Here is a 26572-nt window from a genome sequence, read left to right as displayed (position 1 = left end):
GGTCTGTAGTCCCTCCCGCCGCGACGCTGCCGTGACGGTGCCGAGTTGCATGCTGGGACAGCTGTTTCCGGGTTCGGCGGTGCGCCCCGCGGCCGGGCGTTGCGCCTAGGTGCCCCCCTGCTCCCCTGGCTGCGCGTCTTTCACCGCCAGCAGCGTTTTGGCCCGTCTGTCCTCCCGTAGGGTGAAGGTCGGCGCCATGGACGTGAACCAGCCCAAGCAGGAGCACTTGCTGGCTCTGAAAGGTACGGACAGCGCGGCCCGCTGGGCCCGCCGGTGCCACCCGCCCTGTCGGGCCGCTGCTGCCGCGGCGCCTCCGCCCGCCCTGCCCTCGGCCTCCTCCTTGCCCTGGGCCCGGCGCTGCGGGGCGCTGCGGTCGGGCCTGGCGCCGCGGGCGGGAGCGGGGAGCCGAGGCGGCGGGGGATCCGGGGCGCGATCCGGCCGTGAAACGTCGTGTCCGTTCCGGGGGCGAGGCCGCCTCTTCCCTCCGCTCGCGAAGGCGGCGGAGCGGGGAGCGGCCCGGCAGGAGCGCCCGGCGGGCGGAGGGGGCCCGCGGGAGAGCCCCGCACACAGCTGTGCGTCCTGCCCCGCGGGGCCATCGAAGCGGTTCGACCCCTGTGATCTTGCACAAGGTTTACAGCAGCTACAAGCAAACATTTTTAAAAGTTTTCCAGTTCCCTGCTGCCTTTTTTGTTTGGTTGTTTTTTCCCCCTTTAATGGTTTGTGCCCCTTTAACCTCATCCTTTATGCATGACTACTGGGTTTGCAGCCTTGATTCAGGAATCACATAGACAAAAATGTGGATGTCTCTCACATACGTTGCAGAATTAATACAGAAATTAAAGAAGCTCTATAAAGAATTTGATCTTTTGTGCTGGCAGCTGCATACCAGTTAAAGTCAGCAATGATATGCAGAAAAGCCTGAATCTTCTTTCACTTTGTTTCACTTAACAGACATAATATTTGATTTCTTTGTTTCTAACCATGCTTCTTTATGAAATAAATGCTTCTAGTTAAGTAGGAGTAATTAAGAGTTGGTTATAACCTCAATTCTGCAAGCATTCTAAATTGGTGAGGCTGCTCAGATGGATAAAGTGGTGCAGGTATGTAGATGGTTTCAGAGCCCATCTTCTGCCCGTTTACTAGTTTCAAAGCACTCTAAGAGCGAATTTTTAATGGTCCCCGCATGTCACAATAGAAACTGTTAACCGTAATTCAAAGATCAACAAGGCCTTTTTCATGTATGTATGTGCACACACACACATAGAATCATAGAATGTCCTGAGTTGGAAGGGACCCACAAGGACCATCGAGTCCGACTCCTGTCCCTGCACAGGACACCCCCACAGTTCACACCATGTGTCTGAGGGTGCTGTCCAGTCTCTTCTTGAACACTGTCAGGCTTGGGGGCTGTGACACCTCCCTGGGAGCCTGTTCAGTGCTCCAGCACCCTCTGGGGGAAGAACCTTTTCCTAATGTCCAACCTAAATCTCCCCTGGCACATCTTCCTGCCATTCCCTCTGGTTCTGTCATTGGTCACCAGAGAGAAGAGTTGGTGCCTGCCCCTCCTCCTCCCCTTGTGAGGAAGCTGTAGCTGCCATGAGGTCTCCCCTCAGTCTCCTCTTCTCCAGGCTGAACAAAACCAGTGACTTTAGCTGCTCCTCATACATCTTCCTCTCCAAACCCATCACCAACTTCATAGCCCTCTTCTGGACACTCTCCAGCAGCTTTATATCCTTTTCATCCTGTGGCACCCAGACCTGCACACAGTGCTCCAGGTGAGGCCGCACCAGTGCAGAGCAGAGCGGGACAATCACCTCCCTGCCCGGCTGGCAATGCTGTGCTGGATGCACCCAGGACACAGCTGCCCTCTTGCCTGCCAGGACACACTGTTGGCTCATGGTCAACTTGCCGTTGACACACAAATCTTGTGAATGTGAAACATCACCAGCTGACACTACAAATGCATTTTTATAGTAATTAATTCAATGCAAAAAGGTTTTGATTTATCATTTGTAAGAAACCAATAGAATCCTTGGGCTTGTATTGAACTTGGTGCAGTGTCCAGGCTGTAGATTTTGCAAAAGAAGTGAGAAAGGTGTCAGGCTTTCTTTGCATTGTGACTGTTTTAAACTAAATCTTGACAGTGCAATGATTAAGCAATCCTAGATTTTATTGATTTTAATATTATTGTGTATCGCTGATCTCTCCCAGAGAACCTGAAATGATTGCAAACTTCTTTGAGGGGAAAAACGGGACAGCAAGAGAGTGCATGTTATGTTATGTTATGTTATGTTATGTTATGTTATGTTATGTTATGTTATGTTATGTAGTGTTTGTAGTTCTTCTTCCTCTCCCTCCCATTTAATGTAATCTTTGTATGAAAGAAAGCATTGATGTATGAAAGTATAAAGTCTTTAAGTACTTAGCAAGTCCTTTAGTTGTTCTAAAAGTCTTATAAATTAAGGAATTATCAAGTCCTTAAGGACTGAAAGGATAGCCACATGTATTACTCAGAAGCTCTGAGACTAAAACTAAATGTGTAATTCTGATATGAGAAGTTTAGTGTGCCTATAGTACTTCTTTTTTAACTTGTGATTTTAAAAACTGCTTATTGGTCAGTACTATTTCAGGTAGGGTTTTTGTAACACATATGTTTTCTAGTAGCTTTATAAGCCCTGGCTTAAAATGTTGAAGTGTAGGAGGAAAGCGCCTTTAAAAAGGTAGATTTGTCTGGTAAGTTTAAGAAACTAGGCAGTAGTAAATATATGTCTTTTAATGAGCATCACAACAATACCGAAATAATAATGGCGGGTGGCAAGTAAGAGATGATGGATACTCTAGGGAGGGACTGTGTGCATACAGGTAATGTTCAGTGTACTGAAGTTACACTGGTAATGGTGGAAGACAGTCACTTACATTCAGCCTGAATAAAGTAGAATGTTCTAGCCTATTTTTACTACATGTTGCTTTTTTGTAAAATATCCTAGTCATGTTTTTCTTAATATGGTAGTCTCTTATTTTTTATAACACTTCTGCTTTAGGTCCTGTTTTCTACTGATCTTTGCAGCACGGGGCAAGGAAATTCTAGTAAATAAGATGTTTCAATCTCTATTTGAGAATCCCAATCAAGAGGCTGTTCTTTTTCTTAACAATAAATGGACTCCTACTGTACAAGCATGGAAGTGGTCTTGCATTATCGACCACATCAGAGAGATCTAATAAAACTGCAGAAATTTGCAGAAGCAGCAGTGAAGGAGTTTCCCATTCGTCGATTACCAAGATTTGCACCCTGGTTTCCGAATGATTTGTACAGACTTCCCCTCAAACCAAAAAAGCTGCCACCTGTTATTTCTCATGAAGAAGCAGAAGAATTGAAGCAAATTTCTACACCTTCAGAATATGTTACAGGATCTCCTGATTATGACTGCACAAAAAATCTTTCTGAGTTTCAGTCTAACATGAAACATGAGCAAAATTTAATCCAAGCACAAACTGTTCACAGAATAATTAACTTGGAGGATCAAGAACAACCAGCGTCTAATGGAAAACAGAAGTTGAAAAGGTCTTGGAGTGTCTCCGTTCCTAGCCCTAAGCTTAAAGAAAAGATTCTTCCTTTATCTCAAGAACTGCAAAATAATTTGGAAAGACTGAAACTACATGCATTTTATAGAGCAAAGTGGACAATTGAACGGTCTATTTGTAATAATCAGAATTTGGAAGACATCTGGATAAAATTGAATAGACTCATCAAGCAGAGTGAATTGCCATCTTGCAATGCTACTATCCAAAGATCTGTGGGACAGATATGGATTTTCTGTGATATATTATACTGTGAATATGTTAGAAATATTCTTAGGGAAAAGCTAAGCCTAACTGATAAAATGAATTTGCTTGTACATAAATTTGGAATTATATTTAGTTTGTAATAAGATAGAATTTCACAATAAAATTGCTGTCTGAGTACCAGAGTTTTTAAGCAGCTTAGAATATACAAACTTTAGAACTGATGAATTAATGAGCAGAAAACTACGCAATATTACTTTGCTACAGTTCTTTTTAACAGTAATAATGCATTAATTTAACTTTGTTTTGCCAGGAGACTTATGAATGGTTGTATTAGGATTAGCAAGTTTCTGTTTGGCTTAGTAGTACATTTTATAGCTTTCCTCTATGTTGGTGTGCTGAAGGAAAAAAAATAAAAATTCCAGAGTATTAAGGCAAGCTGTGTCAGATAATAAAATTTATGCTTTCAGTCCAGCAAAGTACATCCTCACTGTGCTTCTTTGTTTGAAATTAGGAGAAGGAAAAATGTTTTAAAGTGAGCACTGTGCTTCTTTGTTTGAAATTAGGAGAAGGAAAAATGTTTTAAAGTGAGTTGTTACAATCACTGTAAGGATCTGTAATTATTTTTGACACTGAGACTTTTGAGTTTCAATCATTTCCTGAAATTAGTGTGTGGGGTTTTTTTAATGAAGGCATAGCCCTCTCATGAAATACAGACTTGCTTTCTATTGCATGTATAGGCTGTCTTGGTACCATTAGCAGTGTTCTCCCAGAAGTAATACTGAAAGTTTCAATGGAAGTTGTCAGCTGAAGAAGTGAACAACTTAGCATTTGCTGTTTTATGACATGGATAATAAGATTTCCTTTTTCCTGATATTTCTGGTCTTTTGTCTCTAATTATATTGGGGAACAAGAAAACACTAACTTCCAGCTACAGGTCAGGAAGTTAAGAAATCAAACTTCTATCCGTAAACCTCTGTTGTCATGGAAGGTAAAGCTCTCTGAGGATCTGAATGTCTTTCATGGTGGTAAAAGACTGACTTCAGCGTGACTTTTTGTCGCCTGAAAGCATGAAATGTTTCAAGGTCATGCTGTTCCTGCTCAATTCAATGTTTGGAGGGTCAGTAGAGCAGTTAAACTGGGATCTATATGATTACACTTATGTATTTCTCCTAGGGACAGCTACTAACTACAGATAATCCTAGAATCATTTTGGTTGGAAGAGACCCTCAAGATCATTGAGTCCAATCATAACCTAACTCTAACACTAAACCACGTCCCTAAGAACCTCATCCACGTATCTTTTAAACACCTCCAGGGATGGTGACTCCACCACACAACCCTTTCCATGAAGAACCTTTTCCTGGTATCCAATCCGAACCTCCTCTCACACAACTTGAGTCCATTTCCTCTTGTCCTGTCACTTGCTACTTGGGAGAAGAGACCAACACCCTCCATGCTACAACCTCCTTTCAGGTAGTTGTAGACAGTGATAAGGTCTCCCCTCAGCCTCCTTTTCTCCAGGCTGAACAGCCCCAGTTCTCTCAGCTGCTCCTCATCAGACTTGTGCTGCAGATGCTTCACCAGCTTCATTGTCTTTCTCTGAACTCTCTGCAGCATCTCAATGCCTTTCCTGCAGTGAGGAGCCCAAAACTGAACACTATTGAAGGTGGGGCCTCAACAGTGCCAAATACAGGGGACAAACTCCCCTAGTCCTGCTGGCCACAGAATTCTTTATGTAAGCCTGGATGCTGTTGGCCTTTTGGCCACCTGGGCACCCTGTTGGCTCATGTTCAGCCAGCTGTGAATCAACACCCCCGGATTCTTTTCCTCCAGGCAGCTTTCCAGCCACTGTTCCCGGAGCCTGTAGCACTGCCTGGGGTTTTTGTGACCCAAGTGCAGGACCTGGCACTTAGTTCTGTTTAACCTCATAAAACTGGCCTCAGCCCAACGAACCACCCTGTGCAGATCACAGAATCACAGAAGTCATAGAATGTCCAGAGCTGGAAGTGACCTACAAAGATCATCGAGTCCAACCCCTGTCCCTGCATATGACAACCCCACAGTTCACACCATGTGTCTGAGGGTGCTGTCCAGTCTCTTCTTGAACACTGTCAGGCCTGGGCCCATGACACCTCCCTGGGAGCCTGTTCCAGTGCTCCACCACCCTCTGGGGGAAGAACCTTTTCCTGATGTCCAACCTAAACCTCCCCTGGCACATCTTGCTGCCATTCTCTCTATAGAGCCTTCCTACCCTCAAGCAGATCTACACTCCCACCCAATTTTGCTGCAGGTGGAGGTCAAGATCTGTGGCATCTGGAAAAGGGGGAAAATAAGCAAATGGTAGTTGCAGACTATTCCATTATCATTAACAGTGATCAAATAAAAGTGTACATAAGCATAATGGAGATTCCTCTGTGTAAAAACTAAAAATCCCCATGAACTTTTACTTACATTTTTCTTCTAGTGATATCCTTATGTTGGAATAATTATATTTTATTATAGGCATTACATATCTTTTTGTAGTTGAAGATTAAGGATGTTGCTCAGTATGAATCGTCGATATGTATTTCTAAACTTTGACTGAAGGTTAAGAGGTTCCTATGTTGACGTTTGAGGTGTTTGTGACATTTAATATTACCATGTAGCAAAACTGATGTAAAATGCTGTCTAGAGTAGCTGAGAGTCATTATTAGCCTGTATAGCCAAATAATTTCACTGAAATTATTGTTCTGAGCTTAACACTAATAGTGACAAAGTTTATTTGTGCATCAGCATTTTTAAACATATAATGTAGTAAAATGCAGTGTGATTTGAGTTTTAGCTAATGTATTTTGGGTCTAGGAATTTAGGAGAAAATAGATGAGAGGTTGTCCTGCAAAAATACAATATTTTATAATATTTATTTAGTAGTCCCATTAAATACGATAATCTACATATCTTTTTGTGTGTGTGTGCGTTTTGACTTCATTCAGTGATTTTTTTTTTATTCATTCGTCGTCTTGAACGTGACTAAACTTTATCTGTAAGTGTTCCTTTAGAAACGGTCAACAAGTACTAGCTTATGTGGGCCTACTGTAGAATTGAGTAAAATTGGGTAATTGCCATAATACAATAATACAAAACTATATTTATTTCATATACCGACAACAGAGCTAAACAAACACTTTCCTAAATAGAGGGAGAGGTTGGTGTCCCTGTTCAGTGACAGCTGTCCATGTTCTGCTGCTTTGTCTTGGCCTATATACAAATAATGTCACCTGTGCTGCCAGCTATGAGTACCCCAGTTGGTTAAGCGTTGTCTAATGAAAAGTGAACACCACATTTGGTTTCTCTACAGAATTATTATGGTCCTGGGTAGCACCAAGGTACAAGCTGAAATCCAGACTCTCATTTTTAATTGTTTCAGAAATGCTTGAATACAATTAATTTTCGATTTTGAATCTGGTTTCCCATTTACTCTGTTTTGTATATTTTGGGGCTTTTTATGTACCTCATGGTTCTAAGCATTCAGCAGCCATGTGTTTCAACTTTACACCGTAAGGAAGAGAATGTATCACCCTTTTCATGTGAAAACAGAGATTTGTTCCAGCTGATGTTAACTTGCATACATCTGCTGTATGGTAGTGTAATTTCTTGTGAACCAATATAGTCCACTACACCCAAATGTATATTGAAATAATTGAATATTTTACACAAGTGGAAATAGTGAATGCTGACCAGACATTTAAGATTTACAAAAGTACAATAAAAATAAAAGTATAATACATATGCCAGTGCAAGGATGTTGATTAACTTGTTGCAGTTAAGAAAAATAGTTTTAGTTTTAGTTTTCAGAAATTATATTTTTTACGGGTTTGTGTTTGTTGAGTTTCAAAGAAAAGTAAATCAGTGATTTTTACATATTCAGGTCAGTGCCTAAGGTTACAAATGGTCAACATTGTTTCATGTGCATGCTTTCATGAGAAGCTATATGCAAGATTAGGGCCATTGTTTTATATGAAGAGGGAGGAATTGTTTTAAGAAGCAGTATCTTAAATCTGTACTACAAGCAAAAATGTAATTTTGAGTATTCTGGGTTAAAATAGCCTTTGAAAATACCTCTTTGTTGAAGTAGATATTTTTTAATAGCAAGATCTCCATTATTTTTATTTTGTCAGTATCAATAAAACAGGCTTTTTGTATGTTCCTGAGGTTTTGTGATGTTTTTTTCTGGTTTGAGTTTAAACTCTGTGACTAAAATAAAAAGCAGTTGCATAAGTAATTTAGGCTTTTAGACTGGTGACTCTATCTTGTGTATGTTTTGAAGATTAGGGTGTAAATGCAACTTTTCATAGCCTGGAGTTTGCCTGAAAGGGTCTGTACTGGTCATCATGTCCCATTCTAGCACAACCAGGATCACAGAACAGGCACTTAGCCTAGAAAAGTCCACCAAAAAAATGAAACCAGTACACTCCTCATGAAGTCCACAAAGCACTTAACGTTCTAACAGGTGTTAAGACCTTCAACACATAAGATTGAAAGCAGTAGGTGTTTGTGCATCAGGGGAATAAAGCAAGAGGGAACAATAGCATCACCAGTGCTCTTGGATCTCAGATTAGCAGGGAATTTGTTACATTGAAAAAAGACCAGGTGATCCAAAAAGGTGCTACCCTTTTCCAGGCTAAGTTTTAGTGGTTGTGGGGTTTTTTTTGGTGGAAGAACAAGACAAAATTACACTGCAAAAAAAAAAAAGGAATTTAAAAATACTTGTTTCATTGATCTATGCTCTATTTTCTGATTTTTGCAGTGATGAGGCTAACCAAACCTACTTTATTCACTAATATTCCGGTGACTTGTGAAGAAAGAGATTTGCCAGGTATGTGTTTTCTACTGACTGATTATTATGTATGTATTACCAGGTTTAAGAAATGTGAGCCTCTGAGACTTAGATATCAGAGGAGTCTTATGACCTCCCATAGACAGTAATCTGAAACAGAATATATTTTATGTTTGTTGGTCGCTATAGCAAAATACCAAGGTGCACTGTACAACGCTTGACCTACAACTTTGAAAGCTTGGTGATGATACTGCAGTCATGTCAGCTCGAAGTCTCGGCAATTAACACACAAGATAGAAGGCAGTTGTCAGAGGCGTGTAATTGTAGAAAGTTTGGTGTTACTGTCATCTACATCTGGAGGAAATGCCCTGGTAACTAGAACCAATATGTGACTGTTCTCTGGAAAATTGTTTTGCAAGAATCACTGATTCTGAAATGTGTTATGTGTGGTGTACAGTCATAGTTTGGAAGTCCTGGATTGTTCCCCAGTAAGAGTTGCAGTCCAGGTTAAGAAAGAGGCAAAGGAAGGATAATGAAATGAGGATTTTGTGGAAATACAAAGCAAGCAAGAAGAAATTGTGTTGTTTAGTTCTGTTATGTAGTGTGCTTTACTTGGGCAGAATTTCAGTTGAAGTTTGATGTTAATTTTAGCAATGCCTTTGGGATTGTGCCATCCAGTATGTATACTGAATGATTTATTGGACACAAAGTGCCTGAAAGTAAGTTACAGTGTATAGGCAGGCCCATAGATATGTATCTCATCCCCTAACAAGTTGCTTGTAAAGTAAGTATGTCTAAAATATATTACGTCTAAATAAGTGATTAAGAGTAATAACTTTAAATGTAGACAAAGCTTCAGACTTAGCAAATATTTAGATATTAGCAATTTGGTATTTTTACAGGTAATCTGTTTACCCAGCTCATGAAGGATGATCCTTCTACTGTAAAGGGAGCAGAAACTTTGATGCTAGGAGAAATGCTGACTTTGCCTCAAAATTTTGGGTAAGAATGAATTATTATAACTATAATACATAAGGTTTAGGATTAATTTTGTGATACTATGTTTATTAATCTTCTTTCATTTACTTTTCATTGTTACGCACTGAGATGTTCAATCATTTTTAAGATAATCTGTTCCTTGATATGTAATGTGACACCATATAGAAATGTGTGCTGCCTGATCTTTGTCTGTAGCCTGACTCTGAATGTAATAAGGATTGAAAGTTGAAAGAAAGTTGCACCTGTAGGCGAATTTTTAAGGTAATGCACTTACTATAAATCACATCTTACACTAGTTTACTACAGGTGATTTTTGTGGGTACTATAAGCCATCACATATTTCTTTTGAGATTGTTGTCTAGAAATAATTCTAATTTGTTTGTTCTCTTTCAAAGTTGTTTCGCTTAGAAGAATGACATTTAAAAGTATGGTTTTGAAATTGCCAATGGAAGTTAGGATTGCATCTGGAAAACACGTGTGATGTATATGTATACATATATGCTAAATAGAACTTAAAGGGGTTTCAATGAAATATTCTGTATTTTTAAAAATAACTTACTAAACATACGTATATCTTTTTAAAACACAGAAACATATTTCTCGGAGAGACCTTTTCCAGTTACATTAGTGTACACAATGACAGTAATCAAGTTGTCAAGGACATACTGGTGAAGGTATGTGAAGATAAATCTACTTGCTGGAGTTATAAAAAGATAAAATATGTCGAGTATGTTTTCTGGCAGTGTCTTACGTTTAATGCTAATATATAGACTTGAGGAAACACCTGTCAGTTTTTCCAGTCTAGAAAATATACCTGGAAGTTGTAAACAAGTTGTAGAGATTGAAGTGAAAAACTAGGATTGGATTAAAAAAAATGGTGTGTTATAAAGCTTCTCTGGAAAACTGGTGTAGCAAAACTTCCACAGCCAAAAAAACTGAGCTATATTTACTTACTTGCACTTTTAATGAGGTCATCAAAGCAAGTCTCTTTAAAGCATTCTTTGACTTGTATTTTGCTTATATTTCAAATGCATTCTTTTCTAGTGCATTTTTTTTCATTTTCTGTTTAACAAATAATATGTTGAAAATAGAAATTCCAGAAGTCGTTGTGGAACTCGATGTGAAAAGTAGACAGAGATTTTATGAGCTGCATGTTAAAGAATTGAACTGCTTATATATATTTTAGAACTTGTCTTTAGCTTTGACATGTATCTCGTCATCTTAACATGTCTTAGTTACAAGTATGAAACCATGCAGGGTACAAAATGCTCAGTGAAACCTAGTACTTCATAACATAAATTATTTTTTCTTTAGATTGCTGTAAGCAGCTGCAGTTCTAGCCAGTGCTTTATTTTTCCATCCCTAGGCGGATCTTCAGACAAGTTCTCAGCGCCTGAACCTTTCAGCTTCTAGTGCTGCAGTGGCAGAACTTAAACCTGACTGTTGCATTGATGATGTGATCCATCATGAAGTAAAGGAGATAGGAACACACATGTAAGGTTTAAAATTTTTCTGTGATTAAATATAAGCACAAAATTTTAAGGAATTCAATTTTTTTTTTTTAATTGTTTCTTTCAGCTTAGTTTGTGCAGTAAGTTACACTACGCAGACAGGAGAGAAGATGTACTTCAGAAAGTTCTTCAAATTTCAGGTATTGCACAAAGTACTGTACTTTTAATAAATGGGTGAATCTGGAGAACCATTTTAAAATATTTTATACTCCAAAAGCTAAAAATCCATTTGACTTTGAAAAGTGATAAAAAATGTTACTTCAAACTTCACGTCTAGATACTTCAGACAAAATAATTTCAGTCTTTAGAAGGCTAGATTTCCGTGTGCTACTGACAAAGAACACGCGAGCGCTGTTGGTACTTGTGGGTCCTGAAATGGCAGCTGTTTCCAGACAATCCTAGGGAAAATCATTCCTTATCCATTTTCATGTTACACTCTCCTCTGAACCCAGAAACTCTGCAGCGTTTCTTCATCTTTATTGAAGCTGATTTTCAACTTTGTGTGTTTTGCCTTGCTTCCCTTGTGAAAATGCTTCCCTTTCAATTTCTCCATTCCTTGTCCCCAAGGAGTTCAGTATTCTTCCCTTCTGCCCCCATCACGCTTTCTTGGGTCACTAACGTAAGCATCTGCAGGCTTCCACTTCTCATCTTCTCTCCATTCCCTACCTTGTTCAAGATATGGATTTGTCTCCTTCAGATTTGATATATAAATGTATTTGTGCACACTTTTCAGGGGTCTGCAGGCATATTGTAATTTCTGTGTTTTTTAACTGAATCCAGCTTTAATGTAAAAATAGCTAAGGCCAGCTGTCTCTCAAATTTGAAGCTCTTCCTTCAAAAGAGGAAGCATAAGAGCTTCTCAAAAGTATGACATGCTTTAACACCATTCTGTAACGATTATCTGATTCATTATGAGAAAAGCACTTCACTGAGCAATTTTGCGTGTTAGTTTTGAAATTTGACATGGAGATACCAGCTAAAAATCTGAGAACAAACAAGAAGAAATAGTACAGAAAACTGAACAATGTCTTTACAATGGGAGTTGATGGCTGCTCGTGATTGAGGTGCCACCTTCCATTTTACAACAAAAAAGAAAAATTTTCTCTTGGACATTTCCAGCTTTTTCAGTTATGTTTTCTGGGGTCTTTTCAGTTGAATGGGTGTTGCAGTTGATTTTAGACAGCTTCTTTTTCAACCTATATACGTGGTTTAATAATGTGTAGTACCTTTTTGGTCCAAAGCTTTCCCTGATTAATTAACACCGTTATGATTCTTTCTAGGGTTTGGTGGTTGTTTGGCATTGGGAGGTGGTTGTAAACCACTTAAAATTTACTGGAATTAATTTAAAGACATTGCTTATCAGAAAGAGAGAGAAAACATCAGCATTTAGGGAGATTAATAAGAAGCTCACTGAAGCAAAATATTTGGTGGAAAAAAAACCCACCCAGCCAAGAAACACCGAAATTAATACTCTGACTTTTTTCCTGGTTAGAGAGTTATGATTATTTGAAAGATTTGAACATTATGCCTGCTATAGTGCAAAAATATCTGTGAAGACTAGTTTTAAATCTTGAATTCTTCGGTGTTAAAAAATTTGTTCATGACTTGGACCTTTAATGGTCTCTCAGGATGCAGTACACTTACTTAAACAAAGGAAATTTTTCTCTGTATAGAGGGAAATAAATGTCTCCAGCAAGATAATTTAAATATATTTCCTTAAAAACATAACAGAATATTATTTCAGTTACACCAGTATATATCCATTTCATATTTGGATGTGTTAACTGTGGTGGCTTTATGCACAAAATTCAAGCGCTTAAGAACCAACACTTTATTACCACCTTTCATATCATCGAATTGTTTTATCTTGCTGATTAAAACTCATGCAATTAAAATTACTTTTTGGCTTTTTTGTTTCTTGTAACAGTTGCATTTTCAAGAAGGAAGTGAAGCCTGTAATGGTTTGTTGCTTAAACTAATCACATGAATAGTTCTCTCTTTCATTGATTTTTAGAGAAGCCTCAGCAACTTTTGTTTTCTGCAGAATACTGAGGGACTTGTATGTGTTACATGATTCTTGCTCACTCTTCAAAGCAAGTGCAGACCACTTCAGGATACAATATGGATGTAGTGTTATTTTAAAGACGTAAATCTACTTAGAGCGCTGGATTTGCCTGGTTTCATAAGAGACCAATGTTTATATGGAGAAGTATTTGTTTTCAATCTGAAAAAGCTGCTTGGTAGCAAAGCAGTCAAGGGTGCAAATAAGAATCAATGAGTGTATACTCTGAATTGTGAGATTTTAGCTGCATTGATTGTATCATATATTCCATCATGCACCTGTCCTGGGTAAGATCAAAAAGAAGAATAAGACTTCAGTAAAGATCTTACTGCTTATAAACGGTTTATGTTGAAGTTGTTTCAGAAACCAATTGCCAATCTGTTTTTTCTCCATTTCATTCAGGTTCTTAAACCACTAGATGTGAAAACTAAGTTCTACAATGCTGAGGTAAGTGAGAGCTGTGTGTATTTGGGTTTGGTTTTGTGTCCTGGGTTTATTACTTCACATTAGGTGGTTAGATTAAACTCAAACAGCTTCTTAAGTATACATGTTTCTGAGAAAGATAATCAATTCTAAAGGGAAAAAATAGGAGGTGGGTTTATATAATTTAGTTTAAAAATAGATATACTTTTGATGAAGAGTGGAAAGAGATGGTAACTAAGGCAGACATCAGAACGTTAATGCAAATGACTGTCAAATTTGCATATTTTCTGTTTCCCCATGAATTCAAATGCTTTCAGTTTTTGCTTGTATATTTAGTCCGATAGAGTCCTTACCGTAAGGGACATTAATTGTTCACAAAGCAGATAATAATTTACCAGATAGGGGGAATTTAAATTTAAATTATTGAACAGATAATAATTCAATAATTTAATTTTTAGGTTTGTGGAACTTATACATGGTGTTTCAAAACTAAATGACCTTATATATGTCTCATATATTTATTTGTACATATTTAGGCATCTGTCTTTGGCTATTTGTGGGAAGAATTTTAGCTGAAAGTAACACAGATAGTGAAATCTCTTACAAATTATGTACAGCATTATTTTTATTTGTAGACATTCCCTGTGGATATATGTATTATATAGCCCTGTTGTAGTGTAAACTTCAGCAATATCTCCTTACATAGGGAGTTAGGACATTTGTTTCCATCACTGTAACTTAACTGTTTTGTGACAGGGAGCAAGTAGCTTAATTTTGTGAGCATCATAATCTGTATTTTTTGTATGAAATGCAGACTGATACTTGCAGAGGTGTGAAAGCTATGTTTCTTTCCCTTCCTGACAGTATCAATAGAGAAAACAGAAAGGAGAAATAACAGATAAGAATTTCTGCTCCACAAATTAGGACTACAGATGCAAAGCTCTGTCTTGTTCAGAGTTATGCAGGAAACTTTCCACGAAGATGTAATATCTGCTGTGAATGATATCACATGCTGTCACATGATATATTGTATGATACATTTAATATATATAATGTATGGCAAATCAAGGCATAGGTCATAAGCAATTCAAATACCATAGCACAGAAGAAAAAAAAAATCCTAAAAGTATCTTGGTACATATATCTGGGCCACAGGCTTCAGTTCTTAAGTTGACCAGCTGTGAGATACCTGAGTAGGGTTGGAATATAAGCATATACCACTGGTTGAGTGCTTTATAGAATTGGTGTTACCCATAAATGGGAATGTCTGGAAATGTCTTCTGGTGTGATTTAAGATAAAAAATAATAGATTCTATTATTGTTTCAGGTAGAAAATACGTGATAGGGGAAAGAGGGACAGATATCTTCAATGTTGCTGTCTCTCGTATTTCATATGTAAATTTTGGTTTGTGCTGAAACACTTTGTAAAAAATGGAAATAAAATCTCTTTAAGGTAAATTCTCAGCAAACTTTTGGCATAAATAAAAAATATTATTTTCTTACAAAATTGTTTTACTGACTGGCCTTGATAAGGGACTTCATAAACTACGTTCCTTAATTAGCCACCAGTTTCTCATCATAAAGACCTATGAGAAGTTTTGGTGTCTCAGCTGGTACTTGTGTTTTTTTGGTTTTGAGTTTTTTTCCCCCGTAAAGGTTTTTAAAGCCTTTTGTTCTTCCTGTTTAGGAATTTGTGCAACTCCCATTACCACAGTATTCATATAACTGATAGAAAAAAAAATATTTTGGATGGTAGTAATTGAGCAATTTTAATTTGCCTAACAAACTGGTATGGTACCATTCATATGTATATGAAGTGCTGCTATGTGGTGTAACCACAGAAGTTAAATAAAATTTAAAAACCTAGAAATTAGTATTTGGTTAGATGTTTGTATGTGATACTACATTGCTGTCAAAGCACTGAGACCTTAATCCTGAGTAGTAAGAAGGACTGTTATCCTTGGGAGAAAGGGAGAAAAAAAATCAGTATGTGTCAGTTACTAGTTAACTAAAGGTCATTAAAGGTTCACTAACCAGTTAAACTGTTACCATTAATATTACAGATGTGATGCTATCTATTAATGAAGTCTGTCACTAAAATTATTTTCTACTAGAAATTTTAATCCATAATTTCATTTTTTCTAAGACAAGGAATGATGCTGAATCTTAATTTTCTTGCTTGTTGCTCGTATTGCAGTAGTAATCAAATCAAGTTGATCACCAACATTTGTGCATAGAATGCATGCCCTGTCACCCTAACTTGCTGAAATCCTGAGGGTGAATTACCCGCCTCGACCTATAGAAAGGCTCTCACTGACCCTGGTGTGACTTGGAAAAGGCTCTGTAAAAGGTTATGTTCCTGCAAACATGCATAGGGAGGCGAATATACAGACATTTAAGAAAACAATGCTTGCAATTAAAGTTGGGTTTTTTAAATAATGGATATTAAAAAAATAGTTTTTCCCAATTATGTTATGCTAGATTTTGTTACAAGCTGCAGTAGCGTGGCTTTCCTAGAACACGTTACCACATTGTTTTTATTTTGAGACCTTATATGTGTGAATACTTCAAATAATCTGTAAAATGACAAGGACTGTTTTTCCATTTTATATACAACCCATTACATGGATTTAAATTCAGGACAAACTTCAACCTTGCTCAAAACTAACTCTTTTTCGGGGGTTAGTTTGTTCTGACATATCTTATCTGCCACTTTTGTACCTTAGGCTCTACTTTGGATTGGTTCTTAAGCAAAGCTAGTAAACCATGTAAACATAATAGCTATAACTTATTAGAAACGTAGTTGTCATCTTTGTTTGCATCCATTTTTATTTATGTTTCTGTCTTACTAATGCTATCTTGTTTAGACGGTGCAAAAAAATGCAGAAATGCATTTTGTTTGAAAGTTAGCCTCCTTTTTCTTTAACATTTAACCCTAATTTCTCTAATGTGTTCTTTTTTTATTTTCCCATTAGAGTGACCTCAGTTCTGTGGTAATTTTTATTTATTTTTTTATAAATATGTATGCTTTTTTAATTGCCTATTTGTCTCTGTGCTTGTTGTTGACATTCTTTTAAAAACATAACGGAAAAGCAATGTTTGTTCTGCATATCATGAACTGATGTTTTCTCATCTTTAAATGTGCAGCTAATCACTTAAATGGTTAGCTCTTTCTTTAATACCCATTGTTGAAACTGAAAGTTTATTATTACAGACTCTTGCTTGTGGTGGTCTGCTATAAAATACCTCACCAAAATCTGACTGGATTCATAATTTGAAAACGAGAGTTAATCCCTGCTAAAATGTTCCTGCTTTTGGCCCATGGAAATGTAGGTTTTACTAAAGCAGTGCTGATGTAAGCTGTGACAAAGCTTTTTGTGTCTGGTTGGTGGAGACAGTGGGTTTGAGGAGAGAGCAGCAGTTAGATGTTCTTCCTTCCTTTTGCTGGCTGGAACTGCACTGTCCGACTTAACTGCGTGGAACAGTTGCTTAGTCAGTGTGATACCTCTGCAGTCTGATTGCACTGTAACGTGTGCCCTGTATTAAAATAAACTGCATTCTTCTGAAGCACTTAAGGTTATCAAAACAAACAAACAAAACCGCAACAAACACAAAGTGATATTAAACCAACTTAGGGATAACACAGAACTAACTTGCTTTTTCATTATGCTGCTCGTTTTTTTCTTTTCACTTTCAAATTAGCTTTTTCTAAATTTCTGCCTACGGTTGCTGCGTTGAAAACAACTAAAATTTGGGTAAATGGACACTTTGAGCAATGGATTTATGGGATATAAGCAGTATCAATTTAAGTGACAGTCAGGTGGTAGGAGTAATTATTACAAAGAGCTGTGTTTTAGTTGGGGTTATTTCCAGCTCCTTCTGCAATTGTAAGGTCTGTCTGTAAATCATGGAGCTTGCACAGTTTTCATTACTATGTATATAGTATAAACTGTTTTGTGTTTAACATGTTTATAAGGCACAACAAATAGTTCCAGTGACATTCTGTATTTCTCCTAACACAATGCCTTTTAAGACTAAAAATATTTTTACTATTTTGTCCCCCTTTTATTTTGTAATTTACAAGCAGGACTCCCTTTGTGTAATGAAGTCAATTATTTACACTGAGTAAAAAGAAACTGTAAGCTTTCTTCCATCTTCCCCATAAAAATATTTATTTTTTTTAGATTTATCGTATCAAAATATCTAAACTGTTTCATACTTAACTTATAGAATAGAATATTTCGGTCAGAAGGGACCTGCAATGATCATCAAGTCCAGCTGCCTCAATCAGTAACTCTCTTGTAAATGCAGATTTGGTACACACATACCTTTGTTTTTTTTAATTGGCACTTCCTTGGATTATTTTTCCTTCTCCAGGAGCTCGTTTCTCTAGTAGACTGAGCCTCCCATAATTATTCTATCCTGAGATTTTTCGGTCTGCAAAATGACCTCACTGGTCTGCAATTCCACAGAAGCAGTGAGGAAAAAAACACCTCTAGTTCCGTGTTTTTTCACCTTCTGAAGTTTAACAGTCTGTAGCTTTCATTCCTGTACTAGAATTGGTCCCTATGTACCATCTTCAGGCATTGGCTTCATTAAACAGACACAGGATGTTTTGAAGGTGGCACACCAGTTAAATTGTTGGATGCACATAGTGTTGGTAACTATTGGCATGATGCAGCTGAGTGAGAGAGGAGCCTGGTTTTTCTTTTTAGCCAGTACATAAATGTTTCAGAATAATCATAACATCTCAGAGCATGTACCTGAACTATTTTACTTCAGTTAAAGAAAGCCACACACATTTTAATTTTTGTATACAGCTTGATGCACTAGTAACCTGGCATGGCATGTTGTTGTGCACTGCAATTCCTTACCATTTATTGCATTTTTACTTTTTTAATAACATGGTTAAAACTTGAGTTGCTATTGACTTGACAAAAGTCTTGGAAACTGGTGATCTGATGCATTACAAATAAGGAATAGCCAGAACATAGCAAAATTATCCCACATCCATTGTTTGGCAAGATATCTGTTGACTAACACTTTTGCTCCTATTGTTACTGGGATTGAGGTTTTTCTTGCATTAATTACTTTAATTTGATTTGCAGGCATGAACTAAACACATGTGACTTTATTTTTTTTTTTTAACAATAGGACTGTCTACTCTTTTTAATAGCACTAATCACATTTTCATGAAATCGCACTTTTTTCTTTTTCAGACAGATGAAGTGTTTCTGGAAGCTCAGATTCAGAATATCACTACCTCTCCAATGTTTATGGAGAAGGTTTCTTTAGAGCCATCTATGATGTACAACGTTGCAGAACTGAACACAGTTGACACAGCAGGGGAAAGGTATGTTCAGATTTTGGACATTTGATTTTGAAATTGTATTAGAATTTCATGACATATAACCATTATAGTTAGTGGGTTGACTGTAACGGAAGGACTGTACTTCTTTGGTTGGTTAAAAAGATCAAATTCCTGTTATATATTCGGGTGGAAAAGCTATTATAGTTTTCTTTTTATAGAAACTATTGTTAAAACTTTGTAATTCTACCTAGTAGAGAAATGCCCAGCTTAAGCCTCAAATAATTAATAATAGTGATCACATGGTTACATGAAAACGTACTATTTCTTCAGTATCTCCCACATAAAATTCAGCCCACATCTGGTTCTGACTTGATCTGTGTATACATATTTAGCCTTACAGGACCCATCTGCCTTGTCCTTGCTTCTTTCTAGTAGAATGGTAGCTGCATTCAGTTGTTCTAATCATGATCTAGGAGGGAGCAGTCAGGGTGAATCAGTGGAATGCCCTTATAGGATATTAGAAGAGAAAAATTTGCCATGCTGAAATGAATATTGTCAATTAGTAAAATGCCAAATATCAGAGGACTTGTCTGCAGTGTTCAGTAAACTGTTGTGGATACAAGAGCTTATGATATCTGGGTAGGAGTTAACTTGGGCTGTTTGTGCTTTGCAGTTGCTTTAGTTTTTGGAAGAGGTGATGTTTGGGTGCTCTGCAGTGGGGTCTGAAGCTCCTTGCCTGTGGAATGGTTCACCTGCAGAGCAGTGGAACATTGTTCTTAAAAGGAGTTTGCAGCTGCTGTAATGGTTCTTGTCCTGAGTGGGAATCTTAGGCTCATGACACTGAGATTTACTGGGAGGGAACCAAATAGTAGAAGTAAAATTCCCTGCAATGTTTAAATGCTAAGATGCCAGATAATAATTTATGATGTAGGAAAGTGGATTTCCACCTCACTTCTCTCTGACTCAGATGGTTCCTTTTTTTCGCTTTGGTCCCTGGTACTACATAAATGTTAGAATTGTTTTCTGATGTGAAAAAACAAAAATATTCTGTGTTTTGCCAGGAATAAAATACACACACACAGTAAGACTGGTGATGGATGACAATACGCTTGGGTTCTTAAGTCTTCTTAAAAAATAACTGTTTAAATTAAGACCCAACGCTTTTTTTCTTTCAGTGAGTCTACTTTCGGCTCAAGAACTTATTTACAACCTATGGATACACGTCAATACTTATACTGCCTAAAACCAAAGCAAGAATTTGCAGAGAAAGCTGGAGTAATAAAAGGTGTAACAGTGATTGGTAAACTAGACATTGTATGGAAAACTAATTTGGGTGAACGAGGAAGGCTGCAAACTAGCCAGCTCCAAAGAATGGTAAGTGTAACTTAGGCATCAGTCTGACTCAGCATCTGTTTTTAAGGCAACTCAATGAACAATTTAATAATGACTTGAAGGAAAATTTCAATCTGCTTCCTTTGTGGACTTCATTCTGAATACACATGTTTCTAAATATATTTGAGAAAGGTATGTAATACATTTAGTCAGTGAAGTGTGGAAAATACACTATTCCAAGGGACTCTATCTCAACAAAAGCATTCTTGTTCCTTTTGGACATGTGAATGACAACATTTTTTGTTTTCTTGAGGATTTGTTTTCTGGCACATAACATGCCTCCTTTTTTCACAGCACTGGAAAACATAACTTAATGGATTGTGCACTTGAATTGCCAGCATCAAGTAACCTATGTAGTATTGGTTAGAATCAAATTGACTTCTTGGATGCCATTTGGCAACAAACTGAAAAAAGCATTGACAAAAGAACTCTTCTAAGTATGCCAGCTGTTGACACAGAAGTCTGCTCCCTAATTCATACAGACATTTAATTTTCTTCGAGTAACAATTTTTATGTGTAGGATAACACTATTTATGTTTCTTGTCCACAGTTTTGATTCAAACTATTCTATTGTAGTTGATTTATCAGTTGCTTATTTATTTTAAGTTGTAATTACTAGCTCGCTAAGTTAGCTGCACAGCCTGTCTACTCTAATGCCTAAACCTTGCTTGTATTTTTTCAATTGAGGATGATGTAATGTGGGAGAGAAGTAAAAAAGCTTTGACAACTGAATCTTAGTCTGAGTTTACAAAGCTTCCAGGTGGGTTTCTGCCTCTGTCTCTTCCTCCCACTTCCATCTTCTTGTAAATCAAGCGATTTTTTAAGGAAATCACATTGACTTGGAGCTAGGCAAGTGAACTTGGACCCTGGAAATTCACAGTAAGTCACTAAAACTTCTCTTCTTTTTTTTTTTTTTTAATTGAGGTGTTAAGTATCTGTACAACCCCATCAAATTAGAAACTGCCTTTTTTCTAAACTTAGTTACTCCTGTTGCTTTGAAACTCGTTGCTTGTTTTTTAATTAATAAGCTATCTCATTTTCAGCTGACCTTTTCTATCATTTCTCTTTAAAGACAGATTTTTTTCCCTCCCTGAATCAGTGGTCTCTCACTGCATTCGTTCTTATTGAACCTTTGAGAAACACTGTGGTGATTAACACACCTCCACACTCCAGGATTAGTTTTAGTCATTCATCATTGTATTGTGCTAGTGATTAACAGAGAAATATGAGCTATTTTGTGTACTGTCTTCGGAAAAGCAGCAAACAATTTTTGGCTTTTTTTTTTTTCCCTTTGAGTTGCAGTGCCACTCCCTCTCGTCTTCTCATCTTTTAAGTGCTATCACATTATTTCATCTCTAGGCTCCGTTCACCTTCCATAATTTTCCTCCTAACCCATTTACCAGCCCTGTTACCACAGGACCAGAATTTTACCTGTACTGTGCCCCTCTGTCATTGTTTTGGTTCAGATAAGGAACGCACTTCTGAAACAAGTATCCTGGATCACTCCCATGTACCATAATGCAGGGGTTTTTGTGGAGTGGTTTTGGAATTCACAGCTACATTCTTTTTGGGTGACATTAAACCAGACAGATGCATGTCCACAGTAGGCCAGGGGTGGTCCACCTGCTCACAAGCATTCAATGCAGGACTAGATTAGAACCAGTCTGAAGTTAAAGAACATTATTATTGAGTAGCACAAGCAAGGAATGGTCTATTTGATTCTATACTCTTGAGCAATCTCTTCATTTTGGATGAAAACTACATTCCTTCTTCTGTTATTTTGTAAGGCCTTTACCTCTAGCCATCAGTTCTTGCAAATATCTCATTGTTAAGGCCAGTAAGCATGTGCTGGTTTAGGCCTTCTCATCTACTCTGATCCTGTCTTGACTTGGTCAATTTCTGCTAAGTTTATATTGTAAAACACTACTTTTATTGTTGTTTTCTGTTGGGGGGGGAAGGGGGGGACAGTGCGTGGGAAGAGGGGAGGTGGTTTGGTTTGTTTTTTTTCTTAAGAAGAGTTTTCTTAAAAGAAGAGTCTAAACTTATGGCAAACTACCTGTTCTTTAGGGAGCTGGGTTTAATTTTTCCAGTAGATTCCTTCCTGTCACCTAATACAGCTGAATATGTGTGCCTTTTTCCACTACTGGATAATTACTTTCATTAAAGGTTCCGAACTTATGTTGCGTGACTGGTCTGAAATCTCCATCCATTTGACATCCCTTTGCTTACTCTAATCACAGAATGGTTGGAGTTGGAAGTGACTTCTGGAGATCATCCAGTCCAACCTACCTGCTAAAGCAGGTTCACCTAGAGCAGATCACACAGGAACATGTCCAGGTGGTTTTTAATGTCTCCAGAGAAGGAAACTCCACAAACTTTCTGGGCAGCCTGTTCCAGTGCTCTGGCACACTCAAAGTAAAGAAGTTTCTCCTCATATTCAGATGGAACCTCTTGTGCTTCAGTCTGTGCCCATTGCCCCTCATTCTGTTGCTGGGCACCACTGAAAGAGTCTGGTCCCATCCTCTTGACATCCACCCTTGAGATATTTATAAACATTAATGAGATCCCCTCTCAGCCTTCTCCAGGCTGAACAGACCCAGCTCTCTCTATCTCATAAGATGCTCCAGACCTCTCATCATCTTTGTAGCCCATTGCTGGACTCCAGTAACTCCTTGTCCTTCTTAAACTGGGGAGCCCAGAACTGGATGCAGTACTCCAGATGTGGCCTCACCAGGGCAGAGTAGAGTAGAGGGGAAGGAGAACCTCCCTCAACCTGCTGGTCACACTTTTCCTAATGCACCCCAGGATACCCTTGGCCTTCTTGACCACAAGGGCACGTTGTTGGCTCATGGTCAACCTGTTGTTGACCGGAACTTCCAAGACCTTCTCTGCAGTGCTGCTTTCCAGCAGGTCCACCCCTAACCTGTACTGGTGCCTGGGGTTATTCCTCCTAATGTCCAGTTTAATACGCTTTCTAAATGTCATCTGTCTTCAGTCTGTGATGAACTGTATATGACTAAAACCTGTTCCCAGCCTGTCAGTCACTGGCTTTTCTCTTCAGGAATATATTTTTAAAAGTTGTAGATATAACTTTTACTTCAATATCCTTCTATCAGCAGAATTGGAACATGTGTCACAACTAAGCCTTGTCAGGCAGGACAAATTGTTCTCGTTTTTTTCCTTACAATCGACCATCTGTGGGGATTGAAAATCTAAACCCTTTTATGTACAGGTTACCGTCTTGAACTAGCCCTTGTTGGTGGTAATTAGGGTATTCATCATACATCTGTTAGTAGACCATCTGAAACATGTTCAACTCTTGACAGAATTGGATAGTTGACAAGTGTTCATATCATGTGCCTTTCTAACTGGTGGAAATAAATTATTTTGGCAGAGGCTTAGAGGACTGAAATGGCAAGGAGAATGAACAATCTCTTACTTAGAATGTGGAATAATGGTTTATGCAGGAAAATTATACTTACATTGTCCACAGTATGTCTGTGATCTGAGAGAGTTGTCTTAGAAGAAAGCTGATCTTTTTGAGAATTGTATATGGGTATTAAAAATTTAGGGATGTAAACTATCTGAAAAACTTAGTAATAAAGTGTGTATAATTTCCTATAAATAAACTGCACAGATCATCTTTGTCTAATGAATTGTTAAACCTATCAAGAAGGTGGTCATCACTAGTGGATGGAGCACTGCTGTCATTTGGGTACAAATCAAAAGCACAAAGAGTCAATCTTGTTCAAATTCCTGTTATTCTAACCTTGTTTCAGTAAACAAAAACTTGAATAGTAAAATCTTCACTATCCAGCATGTGAGAATATGCATTCTTGTACCTTCTCAGGCTCCTGGTTATGGGGATGTAAGGCTTTCTTTGGAGACAATACCAGACACCGTAAATTTGGAAGAACCTTTTGACATTACATGTAAAATAACAAATTGCAGGTAATGACATCATGTGGTTCTTGTGCTTTTTCCTGAGTGGGTAAGTTGTGGCTGTCTTTGTTTATTTTTCAATACTCTCACCTGAAACAACTCAAACTTGGTCTTTATTGTGAGTTGCAGCAACATGAAACTACTGGTCTATTACTTGAAACACATCTTTTGGACCACAATTATTTTTAAAAACTCAAAACAAACAAACAAACAAACAAACTTCCATCATGATCTGTTAATACTATTTGAACTAGGCGATTTCCAAAAATCTGTAGTGGAATTCCATGGAACTGACTGCAATATGAGTGCATTTATAGAATTTTTCTTACCTACAAGTCATTTTAGCAGAATAAACAACACCATTTCTATCCAGTCTGATTCTACTGCTGGTTTTGGACCACTGCTGGGATGCCAGCTAAACATTGTTACTGTAGTGTTTTGTACGTCTTTTCCCACGTTTTGACTTGATTTGTGTCTACAGTAGGATCTACCGTAACTTTTATAAAAGGGTTGCAAGAGTGACATTTAAATAAAGTAATTTTAAACAGAAGTTGAAGCTAGGGACTAAAGCATGTATATAGTCTGCAGATACTTCTCATTAAAATCTTGTGCTCCATCCAAAATGTGAGCAGCTTCATGAACGCTCGTGTCAGACAAAGCCATATGCAACTGAACTCCTGTGCATCACAGTAAATCCTGCTTGCTGCCTTGTAATTATGTGTAAGTGCCTGAATAATAACCTGAATAATAACTTGAATTACTTAATCAAGCTTTTACATGTCTGCAGTCCTTGAATGCTTAGAAAAAGCCCACAGGTTTATTCTTCTTTTTTCAATTTTCTCTAGCAGTGAAAGGACTATGGATCTGGTTTTAGAAATGTGCAATACCAATTCCATCCACTGGTGTGGAGTTTCAGGAAGGCAACTTGGAAAGCTGCACCCAAGTTCATCCCTCCATCTTGCACTTACGTTGTTGTCTTCAGTGCAGGGATTGCAAGTAAGTCTCTGTAGCATAGTTTTGTTATAAAATAGCTGTATTATAAGCTTAGTAATTCTTTCTAATAACGACTCTTACAAATATTTTCCCTTTCTAGAGTGTCTCTGGCTTAAGACTTACAGACACGTTTTTGAAGAGAACATATGAGTATGATGATATTGCACAAGTCTGTGTAGTTTCTTCAGAAGTCAAACAAAGCTGAAGAAAATATTCTGTGTTTCTGCTGGGCTTTATTTTTTTTCAATTGGACCAACCTCGATGTTTTTGCAGCCAAGTCATGTTAAAATGTGTACAAACAAACCCAAATAAAAAACATGCATATGCATTTTGTCTACTGAAAATAAAGCCTTTGAAAAAAGTGTAGCTCTGACAAATTGTATTGCATAAACTTGGGGCAGGTGGTTGAGATTGATACAAAATAATAGCATTTTTTACTTATTTTTGTTATTTAGTTATTTTTAAAATATTTAAACAGTTTTAAAACTGTGGTTCTGACAAGACTGCTTCAGTTTGAAGGAACTGGCCTTTTAACAGACAAGTTCCTGGAACCCAAACCCCTAAAGGAAATACTTCAGGGTATGGGGTATAGCAGTGTATTTGCATGATACATGCATGGCCATAGGAAGCAGAGCCTGATAAAGGCATGAGGAGAGAGAGTACAGCTGGCACTGCTGAGGTGCCAGCAGCTAGAAAGTGGAGTATCAGCCGACGGATGTGTTGGTTGTGGCTCAGCAGCCTTCAGACACAGCAGATCTGTAGCCATTAGCTGCAGAGCTGTGCATGCCTGCAATACAGGGCATGCTGTGAACAGGCACGTTCCTTCCCAATTAGTAGGGAACTGAAGACTAAAATGGCAGAACTCAGACTTTTTTTTAATTGTTAAATTGAGGTGGTGCAAATTATTCTTCCCATGCCAGAGGCATTTAAGTAGATTTTTAGGAAAATGAGGAGAAAATCCCTGCATGGCCACCCTAGATCAAGTTCTCCAAAGCATATGCAGGAAAGAATTCAGGACTTGTTTAAGCACTGAAATGGATTTTTCTCTAGCTTTCTTTTGGCAAAAGACGGAAATATTTTTTGCTGAAATATCTAAGGTCACACAAAGGTTTAACATTATTTAAACTAGCGTTAAAGATTCTACTCAGTGGCTTGTCATATTTCTCAGCTACCCTACTGGTGACCTTAGTTTTGACAGTATTTTACTTAAGGCTTTCCTGTGTATAAAATCTTTAAGTATAAAATTAAATCTTATACTATTGGATAAATTTAGGACCAGCTTACTAAATTGAGGGCATGAGTCCATACAGGGGAAAACGAAGCAAACAACAACAACA

At 37.8% G+C, this 26572-nt stretch overlaps 2 protein-coding genes across 6 annotated transcripts; both read left to right on the top strand.

The window, feature by feature from the left end:
- Positions 1–29: 29 nt before the first annotated feature.
- Positions 30–25601, top strand: TRAPPC13 (trafficking protein particle complex subunit 13). Of its 4 annotated transcripts, none has more exons than XM_065047474.1 (13): positions 30–242; positions 8573–8641; positions 9505–9604; positions 10191–10275; positions 10968–11095; positions 11180–11252; positions 13577–13621; positions 16573–16590; positions 18817–18950; positions 20084–20282; positions 24151–24251; positions 25091–25238; positions 25336–25601. In XM_065047474.1, exons 1-13 carry the CDS (start codon positions 197–199, stop codon positions 25438–25440), a joined length of 1251 nt encoding a protein of 416 aa, XP_064903546.1. In that variant the 5' UTR covers positions 30–196; the 3' UTR covers positions 25441–25601. The 4 variants fall into 4 exon arrangements, with proteins under 4 accessions (XP_064903546.1, XP_064903545.1, XP_064903548.1 ...); XM_065047473.1 differs by having other exon boundaries at positions 25088–25238; XM_065047476.1 differs by lacking the exon at positions 16573–16590.
- Positions 59–4221, top strand: SHLD3 (shieldin complex subunit 3). 2 transcript variants are annotated; one of them, XM_065047482.1, is made up of 2 exons: positions 59–242; positions 3042–4221. In XM_065047482.1, exon 2 carries the CDS (start codon positions 3156–3158, stop codon positions 3924–3926), a length of 771 nt encoding a protein of 256 aa, XP_064903554.1. In that variant the 5' UTR covers positions 59–242; positions 3042–3155; the 3' UTR covers positions 3927–4221. The 2 variants fall into 2 exon arrangements, with proteins under 2 accessions (XP_064903554.1, XP_064903555.1); XM_065047483.1 differs by having other exon boundaries at positions 102–242; positions 3068–4221.
- Positions 25602–26572: the final 971 nt, after the last annotated feature.

Source organism: Columba livia, chromosome Z (assembly GCF_036013475.1).
Source record: "Columba livia isolate bColLiv1 breed racing homer chromosome Z, bColLiv1.pat.W.v2, whole genome shotgun sequence".
Taxonomy (NCBI): domain Eukaryota; kingdom Metazoa; phylum Chordata; class Aves; order Columbiformes; family Columbidae; genus Columba; species Columba livia.
Note: the sequence above shows the minus strand (reverse complement) of the source record. Positions and strands in the feature narration are given on the sequence as shown.

What these genes read in the sequence shown, in the direction of transcription:
- TRAPPC13 (XM_065047473.1), top strand. Translation starts at nt 197, where the DNA reads ATGGACGTGAACCAGCCCAAGCAGGAGCACTTGCTGGCTCTGAAAG. An exon ending in GAAAGTTCTTCAAATTTCAG is followed by an intron (nt 11,253 to 13,576) that starts GTATTGCACAAA and finishes CATTTCATTCAG; the next exon opens with GTTCTTAAACCACTAGATGT. An exon ending in TGTAAAATAACAAATTGCAG is followed by an intron (nt 24,252 to 25,087) that starts GTAATGACATCA and finishes AATTTTCTCTAG; the next exon opens with CAGTGAAAGGACTATGGATC.
- SHLD3 (XM_065047482.1), top strand. Translation starts at nt 3,156, where the DNA reads ATGGACTCCTACTGTACAAGCATGGAAGTGGTCTTGCATTATCGACCA.